Here is a 19,586-nt window from a genome sequence, read left to right as displayed (position 1 = left end):
AAAATACTGTGTTGATTTGGGTTCAGAAAAATCAACACCTTGCAACATCAAGTACAGTCATACATTTTCTGATGTTTCACTGTGTATCTTCACATCTTTGAGAACATATGTATAAGCAAAATCTATTGGTTTAGATATGCTTGTAAATGCAGAGAAATGCTCTTATCATGATATTGGAAAAAATCAAAAATGTTAAACCTTAAAATGCCTTATTTACCTCAGAAGCTTTCAGAAAGCTGAGGTAGATTCCTTTGTTATACAGCTATCTACTCCAGCATTTCAGCATAACTTACTTAACTAAAGAGTTTGGCTTTAAAGAGGCAACATTTTCTTTCTAGTGCATGAGGGAAAAGAATGAAATTTTCTAGCTTTTGAAAGTGACCTTCTTGTATTAAGTTGCACAAGTTCCATGCCTGTTGTAATTTTTACAGTGCCTTTGAGATGGATCAGCCTGTGGGTCTTGCTCATAGCCTGTCAGTTATTTGAAAAGTGCATGCACAACTTGTTTGTTACTTTTCTAATAGCTATGCTGCTCATGTGTACTAAAGCTGAAGATAGCTTCAGCCCCTGAAGACAATGCCTTCTTTTTTTATGTTTTCAGGCTAAGAGTCTCCCTGCCACAGAAGGGTACTGCTCCCATAACAGATACTTCAAGCACAGCAAAGAATTACAGAGGAAACAAGTATTTTGAATTTATAACTGAGTATCTAATTTAAAATAGTCTTACCCTACTGATATAATGTGCTAAGGAAGATGCATGATACTTGACTGTGAATAAACAGTTCACAGAGCAGTTATGAGGTCAAAGAGTTTGAAGGGGCATATAATGCACTGTACACCTAGTTTACAGAGTATGTTCTTTTGCTTCGCCTTTGCCAGAGCTCTGTTGATCAGCCACCTGGATTAGTAAAGCAGCTGTAGATTTTTAAACCCTGGCCGGTGTCACCACTGCTGGTTTTGCACACTAAAAGCTTAGGGGAAACATATTGTTGATAAATTTTTACTGTTGTTAAAGTGGAAAATGGCCACAGTGCATGGGATGATCTTAGGAAGTGCATATAGTCTCTAAAGAAAATTTCTCCTTTTTTTTTCACTTCCACCCAGAATAATGGGTTGTTTCACTGGACTTTCCCGAGTCCAATTTGTGCTTTTCATTAGGGGTATTGTTGCTAAGTATAAACCCAAAGAGATTATGCAACAGTTCAGAAAGTATGGGCACAGATTTACTTTCTTCCAAATGTGCAAGACCACACATATAGAACTTTTAAAGTAAATGTTAAAATTCTGTAAATGGCATGTGAATAGCATTCTGTCTCTTAAGATGTATTTCAAATCAATGAATGATTGATGACATACGGAGAGGAACTTGGCAGGGTTTTAATTTTAGAGCTTGATCTAGTTCAGACAAATGCCTTAGAGTAAGGAGGCTGGTGCCAGTCCACTGCCCAAACTGAATGTCTTTTTCTGTACTAGATTGAGGGTTAGTCAAAGGATTGATTTACCAATGTTTAATTTCCAGAGGGCAAGGAGGCAGTGGAATTCCTTTACAGTTATTAATGGATTGATTAGATTTAGTGAAACAGAACTCACAATGGTGTGATTTATTTTAGAGGACTTCTGGAATACAGCAGCTTCTGTATTCTTTTTCAAGTGCACTATTTAGATGCCAGCAGTAGAATACCACGGGAGGCCAAAGAAAAAAATCAACAAGAGAGATGTAGACACAGATAAAGGTGTTTCTTAAGTAATGTATTTTTTTAGTTGTTTTTTTTTAAGGGACAAATACTGTTGTGGTTTTTTTTTGTTATTTGTTTTTTTCCCCACAGATGTAACCAAAATGGTTGCAATTTGAATTTATTGTTGTGGCAGCCTCTTACACAGTTGTACATGTTTACTTGTAATATAACAGTGTAAATCTAGTGGTGAAGGAATAAGTTGGTGGTTGTTATTATTACTACTTTTATACTTTCCTAAGCATAGTAAGCGTCCCAAGTTCCTATTTTAATTCAAATATAGTTTTTAAAACAGAAGGTTGACAATACCGTGGGGATGACTCAATATACCTTTGAATCCAGAAAGAACAGTTTTGAGTATAATGGGGCAGATTTTATTCTTGTGCAGGACTTTAACACCATGGGTGACCAAAGTCAGCACCAACCAAATCTCCTTCAGCCCCAGTCACCACAAAATTATTTATGCAGGTACAAGAAAATGCAAACAGGGTTGTTCTCAGGATTGAAGAAAGCAAGGATGCAGAAAACTTTTAATTTCTCTGGAAAAAGTATGGAGGATACAGCATTACATTCAGGTCAAGGACAGTGCATTCTGGAAATTGCTTTAAAGTCTAAGAAATGTTTTATTGCTCTTGTAGTTTCAGTTTAATATGGAGCACTTAAGTCAATTTTATATGTTAGAGAACATTCCTATGACTTCTTGTGAAACCTAACAAATTCCTTCTTCCCATATTATACAGGTCTCATGACAATGACTTCAAGTGAATCGGTCAGTTGGGAACTCTATAGTGTACAGTTCAGCCCCAAAATGTTTGTTGCAATGAAGTAATTCTGTGTGGTGTGTGTGTGATTTTCAATTTTACTAAAGATGTTATTAATTTTACTACATTTTTGGTACTTTTTCTATGTTTAATTTACTTAAAAATAGAATTTAGTTGTATTCAGTTTGTATAGCTATGTGGAGTTGTTTTACTGTTTTCACTAGAGTTGTGTTTGAGGAGCTAGATAAAAGATCCAAGTCCCATTGTGCTGGGCTCACTACCAGATCAATGCCAAGGGTAGACTTACCTACTAGGTGTAGGAAAGATGCAACTGACAGACAAATATGTCCAGAGGGATTTTAGGATTAGTTAGCAATAGTTTACCAAGAAAGCTGATACTTTACAGGTTTGTTTTTTTTCTCTTACTTTGTGTTTATTGTATACATATGTTCTTAAGTTTTTAGGTTTTCCATATTGTCTGATATGCATTTAGAAGTAGTTTATGAGACTGTACAGTATTTAATATTTTGACTGTCACTGATCTTTCTCTTTGTCTCCAGAGTACTTTCAATCTGCTTTCAATTAATGTTACAAGTCTCAAGACAGAAGGCTGTTCCCACCACTAATGTTAATGTTACAGAATCAAAGATACCTGAGAGTCTTTTCAACCAGCTGCCAAAAGTAGTCAGTAGTACCTTTAGGTTATGACAAAAAATGTCAATATGGAAAAATTTAAAGTGTTCATTTTCATGCACAAGAGTTCTCAACTAGAGAAAGTAAAAGATGTGCAGACAAAATCCTTTGGGCACACTGATTTCCCCAGCTGTACTGTATAATCTACATGGGGTGTTCCAGATCCAGACCTTTTCCCACCTATTTGTAAAAGCAAAGCAGAAAAAAAAAGCAAGTTTGTGGAAAATAGATCATGCATTTCTTCCCTTTCAAAGAATGCATTCCTTTAACTGACCTTTACATCAGTATTCTAAAATACCAGATATTCCAGTACCCATTTAGGAAATATTTAACTGTCATGAACAGCATTTGTCTGAGTATAATGCTAATAACATAGGATGAGTCTTAAACTGATTTGTGTAGTTTATTGTACATCTGTATCATATCCACTCTTTGTTTCTTCGCTTTTTTAGCTGCCTCTAGTCTTTCCAGCTTTTTCTTTTAAGGCAGTTCTCCTAATACCAGCTGAAAGGTAGGTTTCCTCGAGAGTCTAGGAATAACTAGGTGGCAATCCACCTAAAAGCCTTATTCTAGGAGCATGTTTAATGCACTGTTTTGATCAGATCCTGGTCAAAAAGTGGCTGTGACTGCTTTAAATAAAATGCTGATGCCTGTGATTTATGTACTGGCCTTAGGACCAGAGCACTCATTTGAGAGGATGAGTACTTCAAGCCAGTGTTCTCAGCTTAGAGGGGTTTTAAACTTGAATTTCTTGTCTCTGAACTGTCAGTTCACAGATGAATAGGATGAAATAGCTGATTGATGTAAAAGTGGAAGCCACCACAGATTATATATGTATCTAGTGTTTGCTTTGATATAATTTGTGCATTTGTTTTAATTCAGTCACTGTTAATGAAAAATGCCGTGCTTAATTTTTCTTTCCAATGTTTAAGTGCCTTAAGGGGCAATATAATTTCCTTTTAGAACTGTGGAAAAGTGAACATAAAAGTCTCTTTGCAGTAATGAATTCTTGAGGTGTCAAGGGGTTTAAGCATGGCCTCTTGTTAGTATTTCCCAATAGTCTAGCACTAGGCAGATCTGCTCAGGATGCTTGCAATTCCAGCCCCTCTTCTCAACCTATGCACAGTCTCCATGTACTATATAGAGAAACCTGTATGTAAGTTGGCTTCAGATTCCTTTTTGAGGAGTAAGTGCCTAATTTGCAGCTTAAGCAGCTACAGCCATTTGAAATCTAAGAGCACTTGCTTATACTTGAATGATGATGGCTTATATATACTGTGCATCTCTATAGCAAGTATTTTCAAGCTGAATTTCAAGCAGAAGCTGACTGAAATGATGTTTTACGACTTCTGCTCTCTGAAGGTAGATGGACTAATGAGCAGAATAAATATATCTGGAAATATTTTCAAGTGGGAGAAAATACGTAAATGCTACAGCTCATTTTGTTCAGCTGTATTGTAAATACATAGATAAATAAAAGTATTTATCTACGAATGCCTGCCCTAATCCCAAAAAGATAGACAACAAGTCGGTAAGTGATAGAACTGTTTTCTGTCCATACATCTGGAGTCATTTAGAGCACTTTTGTCTTTGAAAAAAAAAAGTGGGGTTTGTTTATTTCCAGGTTTTGGTGATTTATTTTTGTCTGTTTATTTGCTTTTAATTCATAGAACTGTGCAAGACTTGAATAAAATGATGTTGAAGAAGATGATTTGTCATTAACAAACTTGCAATATTTTAAATATAACCCTTAAAGTTTTAGCAGCATTATTAGAGCAAAAACTGATGCTGCTGACTGGCACCAAAAGTGATAGATCTGTGAGTCAGTAATCTGTAGCAAATTTTCTGTGTATGGAAAGCTCAGAATACAGGCAGTTTCATTTTTTGCAAGAGTTCAGTTATAGAATCACAGAATCATAGAATCGTTAGGGTTGGAGAGGACCTTAAGATCATCTAGTTCCAACCCCCCTGCCGTGGGCAGGGACACCTCACACTAAACCATATCACCCAAGGCCTCGTCCAACCTGGCCTTGAACACTGCCAGGGATGGAGCATTCACAACCTCCCTGGGCAACCCATTCCAGTGCCTCACCACCCTAACAGGAAAGAATTTCCTTCTTATATCCAACCTAAACTTCCCCTGTTTAAGTTTGAACCCGTTACCCCTTGTCCTGTCACTACAGTCCCTAATGAAGAGTCCCTCTCATCATCTTAAGTGTCAGACCAGTGCTGCTGGGAGTCTGCAGAGAAAGAGCAGCACTGCCCCTTCAGCTGCAAGGGTTGCTCAGCCTGTCTTACCCAGCATATGCTTGAGGCTGTTTCTATAAACAGATCTGGATGGAAAAGAATGGTAACAGTTCACAGATTCTTTGTGGGTGAAAAAAACACAGCAACGGGCGATCCCTCAGTAAGTCAAAAACTGCATGTAGATAATTCTGTATATGCCAATTCAAACTATTCATTGTGCTAAGTGTCTATTAAGGGATGTGTTATAAGAGGCTGCCCCTCCAGCAGCTCTGGGGATGGGGGTGCTTCCTGCCTGGCTGCTGGAGCCCAGCCTGGGCTGTCCTGAGGCCCAGAGGTCTCTGTCCCAGGCTGATGGACACAACTGCTGCTTTTCTGATTGCAGGTTTGACCAGCAGCAAGTCTGAGCATATGTCCCAGAGACACACATGCAGAGGACACTGGCACAGCCATGAGGAGGCAGTGCCTTCAACAGTACCCATGTATAGTACCGCAGGACTTATGTAAGTGGAGACAGGCAAATCTCATCCTATTCAGCTCATCAAGATTGAAGCTCACTAGTGAAACCACACACCGTCACTCACTCTATTCACAGGGACATTTGTGGATCCCTTGAGCATCAGCATGGCTTCTCTGTCCACTACCCCTGCCCAGATCCCAAGTGCTCTTACCTGGTCCATAGGTCTGCTACTTGCCAGCTGGTCAAGCTTGGTGTGTGCTGACAAGCACACTCATCTCATAGGCGCCCTGTGCTTGTGTTTCCTCTCAAATACCAGCATGGACCCCCTTGCCTGTCTGATACCTATGGTGGGTGAACTTTAGCTAAGGTCTAAACTCCAAGTGCTCGCACTCCTCCAGCAGAACAGGGGGATAAAATAGGACAAGGAAGCATGTGGGTCACAATAGAGACAGAGAGGGTGCTTACCAGTTACTGTCACAGGAAAACAGACTTGGAGAAAATTCATTTATTGCCAATTAAAATTGATTGAGGTAATGAAAAACAAACCTTAAACCGCCACCTTTCCTCCCTTTCTGTCCCAGGCTGAACTTCACTCTTTCCATCCTGATTCCTTTCCCCAACCCTAAGTGATGCAGGGAGGATGGCAGCAGTGCAGTTGGTACACAGTTATTACTCTCTCTCCATCCTTGTTCAGGAGCTTCAAGGAAATAGTTGCTCCCCATGGTCCTCTCCATTGGCTGCTGTGGGTGGTCAGAGGAGAAGTACATACGAGGAGGAACTCTTGGTTACTCACTGAAAAACTCACCAGGAAAAACTGGCTTTGTCAGGGAAGCAATATCACTGGACATAATACTACAGCTAGTAGTTCTACCTGGAAGTAAGCCACCTCTTAACCAAACATTGTGGCCTAATGCAGTATACACTGATTTTAATAGTACATAAATAGGAATTAATCCCTGGGTGTCTGGTGCACTGACCTGCCTCTGCTGAAAGACATAGTTTGAAAGTTGCTTTTTCCACAGGAGCACAAATGCAGGATAATTGCAAAATGTGTAATATCATCAAACTGGGTCTAACTGTTAAGTGCCTGCTTATAGTACAGCATAATCCAGGTGAAATAGGAGCCTTCTTGCACCACACTGAGCATTTTGTTTGCCTCATGTACTGCAGACTTACGCATGAATAACATTTCCAGCCTCTACCTGCAGTTTTGTGTTAGGGTTAGGATTTTGACTGATTCTACAGGTTGTTGGCAATGCTCCTAAGGTGCTACTTACTGTAACATTTGCCATCATTGCTGAATACTTGTCACTCTTGTAGGAAAGGAATGGGGTGGGGGAAGAGAGTGAGGGTCCTCTTGGATCATGTAGTTGAAATAAGGAGCAATTGTTTTTAGACAGTGAAGCTGTAATATGCTGGGAAAGCAGTACAGCACAGCTCCTGCTTCACCAACCTGTCTTGTGGCTCTGTGGGATTTATATGCCCTGCTTATACCCTCTGCTGAGTACCTGACTTGTCCATGCAGGCTCACTCTGGACAGGAGATGTAGGCACACTCCTGGAAAAGTGCAGCTCCCAAGTAGTTCTGAATCATTGTGCATATCTGGGTGTGATGACAGTAGCACCCCACACAGCTCGGCTCCAGAGCTTGCCTAACATGACAAGAAGCTGTTAAGTTATAAACACTCAGCTGTCCTGGGGTTGATGTGAGTGGCCTTAAGGCAAGATGTCTGTTGCCTGGTACAGGCAGCACGACTGGCATACTAAGTTAAAAGAGGAGCCATGGGACTGTACTGGCCATGGTACTTCATCTCAAGACAGCTCTAATAATAAGATATGTGTGTCTGTGTTGGTGAGACATGAAAGTATGTAGTGCTGTACCACAGGATACTCTTGCAAAATGTAGTGTGAATGTGGCTATTGTGCTCAAAAGGAGGCTGGGACTTATCCAGTATGGATGGGACAGGGACATGCCTTCCAGCCTGGACACTGACATGGTATTCTCAACAAAGTCAGTGAATATGTAGCCAAGGTAGAAATCTGTGTGGAGTTCTGTGCCTAAACTCCTACACAAGTGACAAAAACCATGTGTGGCTGCTTAGGTATGTCTGTGATATACGTCCTAACTTTTATTTCCAAATACGCTCCTTGAACTCACTTGAAAAATAGCAGAATTATATTAGTGGTCTCTCTTGCAATGGGTCAAATATGTAGCCAAGCATCAAAGTTGATGAAGCCAGAGAGCAATTAAGGAGAAGGGACTTGGGCTGATGGTTCTGAGATCAGGCTTGACCCAAGAGAAAATGGAGGATGTGAAATACTGGATTTTACTCTGTACTCCAGGGTCTACCTCTGCATTTTCTTAAAACAAACAAAGAAGAGCAGCCAGGCTGCCATCCTGAAATGTGCAAGATTTGGACTCAAACCTTCTTGAATGGAGAAATGTTTAGATTTTGGCTTTTCTATATCCTTGACCAGTGCTCTAATAACACGTTAGGGCACAGTGTCTAAATTACCAAAGGGCAAAAGGAGGCACTTCATATTAAGGTTTTTTTAAAGAGTCGTTAAGATGGAGGGAACATTGTTAGAAGAAGGCAAGTATGTACTTTGCCATGATTTGTTCTTCGGGTAATAAATTTAAATGATAAAACCATCAAGCACAAGACAAATGTTGATCAAATATAGGTGAGGTGTGGTGAGGAACAAGGAATAAAAGAAATCTGTTATCAAAAATGGTTTTCAATAATTCTCATCAATAATTAGAGTCACATTTGAGCAGGGAGCCCAGCAGCCAGTGCCCATATACATTTCATGTGCACAGATGCTCCTGTGTATTTTTTTCAAGCAGCTTGGCATTGGTCCATTATACTGCCCAGCTTTTAGTGGGAATATTGCCATAATGGGGGTTCCATAACATGACATAATAAAAGCAATGGATGAACACTGTGATTCCAGGACACAAACGATGTAGGAATGATAAAATAGATTGTGCTAGTTTAGACATCTTTTTAAAAAAGCTTACTGTAAAATGAAGCAAATAACAATAAGGTTGTTACCTGCTGAACTTAATAACAGGTATTACAGAAACTGTCTGGACTGAAACACTGTTTCTGCTTGAAAGAATGTACTGCTAGAGCAATGCTACCAACTGCTTTATTCAGAAGGTGACAGGGGTGTGCTAAGAAATACCAGAAACAGTAAGAGAAGAAAATGCAAAAAGTGAGTAACATCACTCATTTCTATGGAAACTCAAGGAGTGTTACCTCAGGGCTGGATGCAGAAACTTAATTTGTAAACACTACAAAGGACTGTTGCTTGGGGCAAGTAATCACAGACCCCAGAGGAAGAGAAAGAACGCTTGTTTTCTTTCCGGGCAGGCACCCAAAAAGCTGTTCTTCAATATTGACAGAGTTCAATATCCAAAAAAATGTGTTATGTTAATGCATAATTAAAAAAGGAGCTATATAAAATTAATATGTCTTCAAAAGGAAATTAAAAGGAGCTATTGAAAGATTAGAAGCTTTCTAGGCACAAGGAGCGTTTTTAAAAGTAACAGTACATATATAAGGTATTCCCCAAAATGCCACCTGTGAGAAAACATCCTTTTGCAGCCCCCAACATGGTATTTTAAAGAAAGGTCAATCCCAACCCTTTTTAACCAAAGATGAGAAGGAAGCCACCTAAAAAAAATCTATGAAGCTGATTAGTAATGGAGATATGAAAGGACCTCTTTTCTCAAGCAATCTAATGGCTGTAAGAGACTGAACTGAAATCAGACTCGATCACGCGCTGTCTCAAAGATGAGTGTGGGGAGCTGAGGTCCACTATATCCAAGATGGCTGTGAGGAGCTGAGATGGGACTCCACCATCCGTTCCCTGGGAGATGGGTGCGAGGAGCTGAGCTAAGACTCCACCATCAAGGATTGGTGTAGGGAATTGCTGCCCGTTATGTCAAGGATTGCTGACAGACATGCGCAGTTGAAGAGCTGGCTGCAAGATCAGCAAAACTGGATGCACGTAATCCACCAGGAACATGCAGTACGTGACAGTAAGAACAGAGGTACTCCTCCCAGCACATAATAACAGGGGAAAAAGTTAATCACCATTCTGGCCACCCACCTCTGATGAGGACTATGGACCCTGGGGGACACCCACCACTGAAGATGATGACTATGGACCCACAGTGGTGACTATCTCTCTGCACTCTCAGTGCTCGCTTAATTTCTGTCTTTTTTTTCCGATCTGTCCTATTGCTAGATTTTTGTATAATAATTTCATTTTTTATAATAATTATCTTTCTGTAATAATCATCTTTATAAAAGAAACTGATCAATTATGGTACTTGACTTCACTTGCATCTTAATTTCACTCTCGGGGTCACAAAACAAGTAAGTCAGATACTGGGTTTTATGCAGTCGGACTCTGGCAATGACAGTAAAAAAACATGAAGTGCTTGCTTGCTTGCAGTGGAGTTCATTACAGGAGAAGCTACTGAAGAGTGAGTTGGAGGAGTTGTCTCAGATCTAAGTTTAAAACAAATAATCCAAAAGATTTAGACTAGTATCTGAAACAGTAGTCAAACAGTATTCTACAGGGACCCATAAATTACAATGGAAATTGAGGCTGCAAAACTACAAACTGTGGAGTGTGCTGAAACTGGCTTGCTTGCAGTAGACATGCTGCTAAATGACCCACTAAGCAGAGTCAAAATGTCTTTTTGGTAGAGGAACATCATGACTCTGATCATTCAGTAAACATCACTGTGCTATTGTGTAAAAGGTCCTTGATCTGCTCACTCCTGAATATTGTGTGTGGGACCTGCTATCTCAGAAAACAGTATAGTAAAAATGAAGGGATATAGTCTTAGGAAAAATTGGGTGATATACTAGAAATCAATAAAATTGTGGCTGTTTTGGCAAAGGTGAGATGAGAATGGATATTCTCTATTTTTTTTCTAAAACATGAACAAGGGGGGAACCCAACTGAACCATTTGGAAGCAGTTTTAAAAACAAAACAAATAAACATAGTTTGGTTGTGTAACTTGTTGCCACAAAAGTTTTGAAAACTGGAAGGATAAATAGATGCAAAGAATTGTGGTATAAATTCATGTAAGAAAGGTCAATAAAAGCTATTAAAAACAGTACTGTGCACATGGCTTTCAGCTCAGGAAATCTGTAGGACCCAGGTCATTGGAACTGGTAGCATATAGGTTAAAATAATCCATGGAAGTAGCATAGTTAACTTCTTTCTTATTTTTCCTAAGCATCTGCTACTGTAATCCTGTTAGGCACAAGAGAGTGGGCTGGGCAGATCTTTGATCTGGTGTATTTGATCAGTACTGTGATTGATACTGCTCTTTTTCTTCCAAAAATGAAGTCTTACTGGAAAATTGATAAACTGGACTCACATGAAAGTATCTAAAATACAAGTACAGTAGATACATTGGCAGAGTAGACACTGTCTTTTACCTGTTTGTTAAAAAAGAACATTGGTGAAATCACATCCTAGCAGATGGTGTTAATTGTGTATTCCCTACTTTAACTGTTGTGAAAGGTTTTGCAAGAGCACCGAGAACTTGGATTCTGGTACTGTCCTACTAAATAATAGCTCGCTTAGTTGTGAGCAAGCCCTCCCTATGGAGTAATAACTCCCTAGTTCACCTATGGGCATAACACACCACATAGAGCCATGTGAACCAGAAAATGTGTTTTTGGAATACTTGTTCCTTGTGATGAGTAGTGGGACTATGTAAGGCAGCACCCAGAAAGACATTCCTGGGCATTTTGTTGTGCTAACAGCTATTGAAGTGCTGGGACTCACTTGCACCCTGCTTTTAGAGCTGGTGATGTTGAGCTGCTTTGGCAAAGCTGTTTTTCTTTTTATTTAATGCATCAGAAAACCAAGAAAACAAGTAGATGTAAGAATGCATTTGGATTCCAGTGAACCTGCCTGGTACATCACTCTAGAAACAAAATTCCTGCTTACACACAGAATTTACAGAAAAGAAATTTGTTAAAACTGGTATGAAGCTGCCATGGTAAAATCCAGAAGGAAAATGCTTTGACTGTGATTGTCAGAAATTCATGTTTCCCGTTTTTCAAAATGGGACATGAGTTGAACGTGTTTTATGTTTCCTACAACTAGCAATTTTCTTTCTTTGAAATGTGTTAGAGGGAGGAGTCCAGAAGTGCTGTGGGAGGGACTAAAATTCATATTAAAGTTTTAGCATGAGAGGGAGAATTGTCAGAGTAGAAGGTTTCTTCTGAGGTTTTGCTTTCTTATTTTTTTTTTTTTCCAATTTAGGATGATAAATATTCATGTTCAGATTCTTCTAACAATTCTTTTTTGGAATTCTGATTGTCAGATTATTCCCAGGATTGAAGAATGTGGACTTTCATGTTCTCAGGTAATCTCTTGCTTATTCCTATTTGCCAGCTATTAATTTAGTAGTTGTATGTTGCCAAAATAATAGTGAGAAAAGCAAGAAAGAAAAATGGAAGACTAATTCAGCTGTCCTGAACATTCACTTTATATTTCTTTCATTCTGAATCAAGTGTCCAAAGTGGCAAAACTGATTGTTAGGAAGGGAGTAAGAAATGTATCTTACAAAATTTCCAGCTGCTGTTGTTAGTACCTTTTAAATCTGTCCTTTGTATTTGAAAAAATTTACTAAGTTCATATTCATTGCTTTGGAGAGCCAGTGTTTGCAAGAGCAGTGCTGCCAAAGAGATGAAGGAGGAAGGGATGGAAGGGTTCAGAAACTGCTAATTATGTTGGGAATACATAATACTGACTTTCATGTGAAAAAAAAAATGAATTAAGATTGAGAAAGCATAAAAACTGGGTTTAATTTTGTGGGATGAATGGAACTGCAGTGTTAAATTAATTACTTATGTATGTGCATAAAGTGGAGTCTGAACCATATGCCATCTCTTTAGTATATTTGAAATTTGTATGTTTCCAAATATCCCCACAAAGGGGCAGTGTGGAGATATCCTACTTCTGTTGGCATTTTGAAACTGTAAGAATAATCTGAAAGATATATAAATAATAATAATAATAAGGAATAAAATAATAGTGTATTTGACTTTTAGTCTTAGTTGAGAATGATAACTATGTACTTTCTCCAGAGAAGCAGAATTGATGGCATGAAAGACAGTGGCTGTCTGTTCAGACTTCTTGAATATGCCAGTGTTTATGAGAGGCAATGAGGCATCCTAAAGTGGTACTACACAGATATTAAGTTAGTACATGTTTCAGCAAGTTATTCTATATTTTATATGTTTATCCTAGAAAATATCAGGAATAAAGATGCTTATAAAACACTAGGTTGAGGGACCCCTCCCTTGAAGTTGTTTAATATTCCCACATTTAAATTCTGTAGTGACTATCTACTTAAATAATGTTTTCAGATTCATAAAGTATAGTCGTAAGATGTTAATCTCTAGATGTGGCTGAGGACTTTTAAAGAATTTTAATATACTTAACATTTATGAATGCAAACGTGCATTTTAAATAATTTATGCTCCTCAGTCTGCTGCAATGAGAGTTTAAAATAGAGATGATTAACCATTCTAATTTATCCCTCCACAGAGTGTGTGACTGTCAGGCTCAGCATGTGAAAAACAATACCAGCCTTTTTATGGTGGGGCTCTCTCTAGCGGATAGGGTTTACCTCTGAGGACCTTAAACAGCATCTTTCCCTGTCATAGGCATGCATGTAAGAAGATTGATTCATTGGATGCTTAAGATATAGATTTGTCCTACAACGTATTAAATGAATGTTGGATAAATGAGAAAGGTGTCGTATTGTTTGGTTTTGGTGGTTTGTATTTTATTTTTTTTTGTCATTTTGTGGGATTTTTTGTTTGTTTGTTTTGTCTTGTTTTGCTTTAGTTTACAGGGGAAATACATTGTTTCCACTATAATGGAATCAATGAATCATCTGTAATGTTAAAGACAGGATTCAGTTCATGTTCTCTATGTGATGTTTTTGCTAGTTGTATTCTGTGGAATCTTGAACACATTAATGACTTTTTAAGACAAAAATGTTTTCTCACTGGAAACAACAATGATCTCAACAGGATAAATTACTGCCAGCACAGCATTTCAGTCTACTGCAGAGCATTTTAGCTACATGAAATTAGGAGTCTCACTACTAGCTTGTTAGAGAAAACTCCTTCCTTTTCCTTTGGAAGTAACTTCAATTTCCCTACAAAACTGACCACAATTTGTGGCTTCCATCCCATTCTTACCTGTGTTAGTTTGAAAGGGAGCTGTTTAACTTCCTCCATAATTTTGCCTCAATGGTCTTTATAGGGGCACTAACCAGGGTTTAAAATTTGTCCTTGTCTATGTGCAATATGTGTGCTGTTTTCAATGCCATGTTTTATAGCAATTTGCTTAATGTGATAGTGAGATACTGTAATTTTAAAACCACCATAAGTTTTCTGTAGCTGCTATTGCTACAAGTATTACAGAAAATTGTTTTTTTCTTTATGAAGTTTTCTGATAAGTTTATATAAGTGGATTTCTCTTCTGCAGAGTCAACCCTGAGGTTGTGTGACTCTTCATCAAGCAATAGGGGAATGAAAAGCTATTGATTTGCATTTTGCTACTTTTTTCGGACTGTGGGTGCTGTCAGAAGGTTTTGAGCAGCATTAATAACTAAAACCCTAGAGTTTGACCAGCAGATCAGATTTTAAGGTGGCTGTGTCTCCTGAATATATGTAAGCAGTTTTGACCTCCTTGGCTACTCCACTTTGGTTATTCACTTTGAGTTGTTCATTCTATTAAGCATGGGCTGCGAGAGGGAAATAGTGACACAACTGTTTTGAGGTATGTGACTTAAAAACCCTTCACTGATTAGATTTCAGATCTTATTATAGTTTTATGAGTCATTCTTAGTTTATCATATGTATTCAGCAAGACATCTTTGCATTGCCTTATACAAGGCAACATCCAGGTTTCATTACTATACCACAAGCTGTACTTCTGTTCAGTACACGAAAGGAAAAGACAAAAAAACATTGGATGTTTATGCAAGTAAATGAAAATTTAAACAGCATGAAAATATACAATTGTGGGTTGAGTTATGACAAAGGAACAACCAAGCTTTTATTATGCACTATGATTTATTTCTCCTTCCTTATTTTAATGGCTTGGCTTTAGAACTTGTGTGGTATTCTGGTATTCAAAGGTTAAATACAGTGGGTTTGGTCTCTATGCCTCACCCAATAGAAAACACAGTTATCAACCAAGTTTCCCTGTAAAAGCATAGGGGAATCCCAGCCTGCAATTGAAATTGGGTTTGTGCCCTACTCATTTTACAATCCGCATTGTTTGCAGGCTGTACACAAAGAAACAGGCTTACACCAAATTTGACTGAACAGCTGGTAAAGATCAAGAGCACTACATTTAAAAAGCTGTCCAGAAGACTATGAAATAGTATTTGTATTGTTTGCCATTAAATGTAGTAATGTTTCCAAAGTCCATGGATAAAGAAGGAAACCCAAAATGGAATCCGGGATTTCCCTGCAATTATAAAGGTTATTGGCAACAAATTCTTGATATAGTTGCTCCCTGTTCATGGTATTCACAGTTGATGTACGTGGTGTTTCTTTAGTGGATATTTATGCCAGAGATCAGTCTATTGTTGCTGAATACTACACCCTGCAAAAACAGTGCAAAAACCAGCCCTTAGGCCACTAACTCAGCTGGCATAGATTGGCATACTTTGGCATTCTTACGGTAAGCAATTCATATTTTGACAGTGATCCCAAGCCACTAAAAAATGGGCCTGATAATCTAGGTGACATAATTCAGTTGTTTCCTAAAATATGTTTGAAAATCTATTTTCAGACATAGAAAATGTCTGAAGAGACTGATCATAGACCTGGCTTCCTCAGAATGAGTGAGAGAGATACAGTGTGAAGTCCTGACATAGGACGATGATTCACCACAGACTTTTTTGTGCATTCATTGACATAGTTGATGACCAGAGGAGATGCATAAAAATATAAAATGTACTCTCTGCTAATATTTGTTGAGTATAATCCACAAGAACATGCGCTACATAGAAAGCCTGGGTTTTGCACTCCTGCCTGCCACTGACTCACTTGTGTGGCCCTATTAAAGTAGTTTCCTCTCTCCAGTTTTCACAAGTACAAAATAGTGCTGACCTTCCTGTGTGATGTCTTAATTACATGTTTTAGTTAAGTGCTTTGAATACTATGATTAAGTGTTAAGTACTCATTAGTCAAAACAATCATATTGAGTCACTGTATTAGAGTGATATTAACCCATTTGCTTAGATATCCCTGCTTGCCTCCTCTGCTGAGAGGACAGCTGCACTTCAGTGTGTTAAGGTGACTTATCTCTTGAACTGTGTTTTACATTTGCTCTTAAGGTCAGAAATAGCTTAACAATGATATATGACACTTAACTTCCATGTTTCCTGCTATGTCCTATGCCATCCCATTTCCTCACCCCCTGAGAAGAAAACAGCCGGTGACAGATACAAGCAGGGACTTACAAAATACTTCAATGTTCCTCATTATTAGAGCATCTACCAACACTTTCAGGAGTGGTGGAGATGGAGAAAGCCCTGCAAGTCCCAACTTGCACAAAATGCAACAGTAGCTCTTGTTTATTTTCTTTCTCGCCTCTTCCTTCCTTGAGAGCTCTGGAGAAAAGTTAGAATGTTTGAAAGAGGTAATCCACTGGAGTAGCAGGAGCTGAGGCACTACAAGAAAGTCATGGAAGCTGGGGTCACAAAATTAACAGGTGTTGGAACTGGACCTGACAAGGTATCCTGAAACTGAAACACAAGGCAGTGCTAGAATCTTCACCACCATCATATGTCACATAAATATGTGCAATCAGTATCCGTAGCAGGAAGTAGATTTAAAAAAAAAAACAGACCAACAAAAAAGGGATATATAAGCAGGCTCAGCAGGAGATGGGAGCAGGTGACCTTTATTATTGGCTGTGAACGTTAGCTCACAGATCTCACTCAGCCCTGATCTTAGGGAGGGAAGATGTTCGTCAGCTCCATTTGAGCATACAGTGATGAATATGGAGATCTGGGAGTAGGTGCTTGCCACAGCTGCAGAATATTGTTATCTGACTGCTTTGCAGTTGGAAAGCTACTTGTAATTTGATGAAATCTAGGCTGACAAATCTTTTTTAGGAGTGGTAGTAACTATAATGAGACCATGTAGTGTGGCCTGGCTGGAATTCATGCAGTGAGGTCTAGGGTTAGCTTAATTTGTACATTTGCTGAAGCTGACAATGCTGTACCTGTTACTTTGTCATGTTTGTTTATACTATCCTGGTATTCCTCTCTTGCCGGAATGCCTATGCATGGGAGAGAACCAGGGATGGTAAAAAATGAGAAGAAACAAAAAGAGGGTTTAAACACTTATTTCGAAGGATAGCTTTGGATACTCTTGTGACTTTTTGGTTCAGCATTGAAAAGCTCACCTCATTCCCAGATAGGTAGGTAATTTGGACCTAAGAAAGAAGTTTCCCCCTACTCTAACTACAAATAATTTGGTTTCTAGGAGCCCTGAATTCCTGTGTGCTGTGGTTACAAGGCTGTTCAAATCAGGAGATGTTATTTGAAGTTCTGTGTGTTTTGTTACCATCATCCTTGCAAGAGATGCCTAGGTTTTATATATCAACTCTGGCACAGATGTTTTTGTATTAGTCTTCATACTCTCAGGAAAATATTTTTCTTTGTGGAACTTTTTTCATTTTTTGGCATTTATTGGCTTTCTGTTTTTGTGGGTTTTTTTTGGGTGGTTTTTTTTTTGTTTGTTTGTTTTTTTTTTTTTTTTTTTTTTTTTTTGTTTTTTGTTTTTGTTTGAAACCAGGGGTTTATTTGCCATCTTAAAAATACAAAGCAGAGAATATATCCCGAACAGCAGTGTGTCAGTGACCAAGTTCTAGACCAGCTCTATGATACGGACACATCACAAAACTGACCCTGCTTTTACAGCTGCAGGAATTCAGTGGTCTAGAATTTTCTGAGGTCATGAATAAGCTGGAAAGTCACAGTAACTAATGATGATGAGATCTGGAATGGATTGCTTGTGGAGCTTATAGAGATCTCCACACATGCTAAGAAAATCTCAGTTATGTCTCAGATAAAGGTCATTCTTCCTAAGGCTGAAACGTAAAGTAGATGGCATCTTGAGTTCTTTCTCACCCCAATATCTCTGCTTTCATTCATAATTTTCTCTCTTGTGGGATGTAAAGATGGTCTGTCAAGTCATATTTAGCTTATTCCTTTGGAACAGTCAACAGAGCCGAGGTTGCGCTTGCTGTATGGCATATCCTGCCCTTTCAGGATGCAAAGTACTGAACTCACCATGAAAACTGTATGGGACATATAATCTCCCTCAGGAAGTGTCTATGCAAAAAAGATAAGAGTTTCAGTTTTACTTTGCAGATTATCTGTGGCTCTTGCAAGAAAATGTTTCAACTTAGTTGCTTTGAGTATGTGTGGTAAATTTCAATCATTTCTGGAAAACTGATTGTCTTGGAGTTGCCTCTACTTGCCTGCATATTTTCAGAAAGTATGAATCATATAAACAACATTGTACAGTACTAGATGTGCATTCATTGTCTTTTCTTGGAAAAACTTTGAGGAAATAGAATTTATTGCACTTAACACATTTCACTGTCTTCAGTTTTGTTTTTCCCTTTCATCTCCACTTATGCAAACTTCCTTGATCTTTTTCCCACTTCCTCATCTCCCTGACCTGCTGTTCTTCCTTCCATGACTGCAGTGACAGTTTTCTGCATTACTTTACAAACGTCTATATCTTTCTATTATAATTTATCTCCTTGTAAAAAAAAATAATTTTTGCTAGTCTCATTATAGTATCATGCTTCATGCTTAGTTTTGGTCCGTGGTGTGTTAGTTTATCTATAATATGGCATTTTTAAGTGTAAGAGGACCAGAAAATAGGTAAGCAGGTTTTTTAGCTCTTACCAGTTTGTTCCAGGAAGAAATACTTCTAGGAGCTTATAGGGATTACTAGAATTTGGAGCAGGGGTTAAAGGAGCTATAGCTCTCCTGTCTCCACTAGCTGTATTTTCCCTCATTTTCAATATATTTAGATAAAATAGAATAATTTTTGCAGCATGGTCTCATCTGTGTTACCATTCAATGCAGATGAGGCCATTAGTGACACGGTTTAGGGGTGGACTTGACAGTCCTGGAGTAATGGTTGGACTTGATGATCTTAAAGGTCTAGTTGATTCTATGATTCTATGATTATTTTCTCTTCCACTTAGGGGAAAAAAACCACATACTTTTTAGCCAAATGTGAGGCATAGGTGGTTTTCAGTGAGTAAGAGCTATCATTAAAAATGAGACATAGAGTGAAGCAATATATGAAGGTACTGAACACCGATGGGTTTATTAAGCTGAGGCAATGCCCAGGAATTGTTTCTGCCTTTAGGGACAACAGCATGATCAGGAGAGTCAGGTGAAACAATGCTGCTGTTGAAACATTGGTAGAATCCTGCCTCTTTGGAAGCCCTTCTTTTGGACCTCTGCCTTCTTTAGTTGGACTGTGCTAACTTTAGCAACTACAGTACCTGGAAGGTACACAAGATAAAGCCAAACATAATTATTCCATAATTTGGTCCTCAGCCCCCAGCAAAGTTAGAAGTTCACAGTAA

At 38.5% G+C, this 19,586-nt stretch overlaps 1 protein-coding gene across 6 annotated transcripts in view; it reads left to right on the top strand.

Moving 5' to 3' along the window:
* The first annotated feature begins 10,266 nt into the window (after nucleotides 1-10,266).
* IL17REL (interleukin 17 receptor E like) overlaps nucleotides 10,267-19,586 on the top strand; it is a 46,533-nt gene continuing 37,213 nt past the window's right edge. The window contains exons 1-2 of one of the 6 annotated variants that reach the window (XM_062634217.1): nucleotides 10,864-12,158; nucleotides 12,256-12,297. Coding sequence is in view for 2 of the 6 variants with exons in the window: in XM_062634214.1 (XP_062490198.1) it covers nucleotides 12,196-12,297 (102 nt within the window). In the remaining 4 variants the exon portion in view is untranslated. Of the gene's footprint in view, nucleotides 12,298-19,586 lie in introns of all 6 variants that reach the window. The other 5 variants (XM_062634216.1, XR_009967718.1, XR_009967719.1 and 2 more) reach the window with 5 other exon arrangements.

This window comes from Pezoporus occidentalis, unplaced genomic scaffold (assembly GCF_034315485.1).
Source record: "Pezoporus occidentalis ecotype Australia unplaced genomic scaffold, CSIRO_AGI_Poc_V1 ctg42, whole genome shotgun sequence".
Taxonomy (NCBI): domain Eukaryota; kingdom Metazoa; phylum Chordata; class Aves; order Psittaciformes; family Psittacidae; genus Pezoporus; species Pezoporus occidentalis.
The sequence above is the reverse complement of the archived record's forward strand: the minus strand, read 5'-3'. Positions and strand labels throughout refer to the sequence as shown.